This window comes from Salvelinus sp. IW2-2015, unplaced genomic scaffold (genome assembly GCF_002910315.2).
Source record: "Salvelinus sp. IW2-2015 unplaced genomic scaffold, ASM291031v2 Un_scaffold1112, whole genome shotgun sequence".
NCBI classification, from domain to species: domain Eukaryota; kingdom Metazoa; phylum Chordata; class Actinopteri; order Salmoniformes; family Salmonidae; genus Salvelinus; species Salvelinus sp. IW2-2015.
Genome location: NW_019942731.1, coordinates 255,503 through 257,113, shown reverse-complemented (window position 1 = coordinate 257,113; position 1,611 = coordinate 255,503). Strand labels below are relative to the sequence as shown.

The 1,611-nt window shown below is 50.9% G+C and overlaps 1 protein-coding gene across 1 annotated transcript in view; it reads left to right on the top strand.

Moving 5' to 3' along the window:
- rnf19a (ring finger protein 19A, RBR E3 ubiquitin protein ligase) overlaps positions 1-1,611 on the top strand; it is a 31,517-nt gene that overhangs the window by 22,584 nt on the left and 7,322 nt on the right. The window contains 8 exon segments of the mRNA XM_070438682.1: positions 185-220; positions 222-304; positions 412-417; positions 517-542; positions 545-622; positions 625-642; positions 645-665; positions 1,059-1,272. Coding sequence (XP_070294783.1) covers positions 185-220; positions 222-304; positions 412-417; positions 517-542; positions 545-622; positions 625-642; positions 645-665; positions 1,059-1,272 — 482 coding nt within the window.

The following is a 1,611-nucleotide window of genomic DNA, read 5'->3' as shown; positions in this document are numbered from 1 at the left end:
TCGCCCCACATTCGCTTCCTCTCCTCTAAATTCTTCTTCTCTCCTCCTGTCTCGTCATCCATCTCCTTCCCTCTTCATCCCTCTCCTCCTCCCTCTCCTCCACTTCCCCCCTCTCACTTTCTCTCTTCCTCCTCCCTCCTCCTCCCTACCTCCCTCCTTCTCTCCCTCCTCCCTCTCCTTTCAGATTCACAATCGCTATGAAGGTAAGGACATCTCCAAACAACAAGAGGAACTTGGTGATAGCAGGTGGCGTGACCTTATCAGTCATTGTCTCCCCCGTGGTGGCAGCAGTTACTGTTGGTAAGTCCCTCGCCCTAGTGCTCTTATCATATCTAGAGGTTAGTTGAGTTAAAATGTTAACGGGTCTCTGTACAAAAGACAAGCCATCTTCAATATCCTCTGTCATTCCAGGGGAATGTTTTATGATGTTGTCTTTAGTACGGCGTTCAGATCCACCATTAGCAGCGGTGTTCTGTGGTTTTCTGATTGTGTGTAATCTGTCTCCAGGTATCGGAGTACCATCATGCTGGCGTACGTCTATGGGGTGTGCCCATCTCTCTGTGTGTGCAGCGGTGGTGTGGCGTCTCCGCCGGTAACGGGAAAGGGGTCCGCATCGAGTTTGATGAGAGAATGAGATGAACGTCGAAGTGCAGCGGCTGCAACTGGTGAGTTACCAATCACGCACCACCACTCACCTCCACCATCACCACTCACCTCCACCATCACACTCACCACCACCATTCACCACCTCACTCACCCACCACCATCACACCACCACTCATCACCACTCTCTTGGGCCCTGTTCAAGGCTGCATGGTTCGACCAGGCTGGTCTATATAATCATCTATCCTGGGGCCTGTTCAGTAGACACACATTGCAGATAAAAATAAAATGAATAGAGCAGACGTAATCTCTTATTACATGTCAGAGAGAGAAATATGTTACTGAGAACAAACGTCCTTGTGAACATTATCCACAATGTTGTGTCCTGCTGAACATGGCCCTGTTCTCCTGTGGCTCAGGTCCTGAAGTGACATGTGTTATATTATTCTCCTCAGACGCCACGTCGGTGGCAGAGACAAGACACAACCCCAGCATCGGAGAGGGCAGCGTGGGGGGCATGACAGGCAGTCTGAGTGCCAGCGGGAGCCACATGGACCGGATGGGCGCCATGAGGGACAACCTGAGTGARAACGCCTCTACCATGGCCCTGGCTGGGGCCAGCATCACCGGATCTCTGTCTGGCAGCGCCATGGTCAACTGTTATAACAGGTCAGTACTGGAGCCAGCATCACCGGATCTCTGTCTGGCAGCGCCATGGTCAACTGTTATAACAGGTCAGTACTGGRGCCAGCATCRCCGGATCTCTGTCTGGCAGCGCCATGGTCAACTGTTATAACAGGTCAGTACTGRGGCCAGCATCACCGGATCTCWGTCTGGCAGCGCCATGGTCAACTGTTATAACAGGTAGGCTACTAGAGCGGAGAAGCCATAATCCCTTTAACTTACTGTTTGGAATAATTCAGGCTTCTTTAGAAGTCTGTCTTTGATTTCATAGGAAGTTATGGTCCTTTAGGTATACAGTGCATTCTTAAAGTATTCAGACCCCTT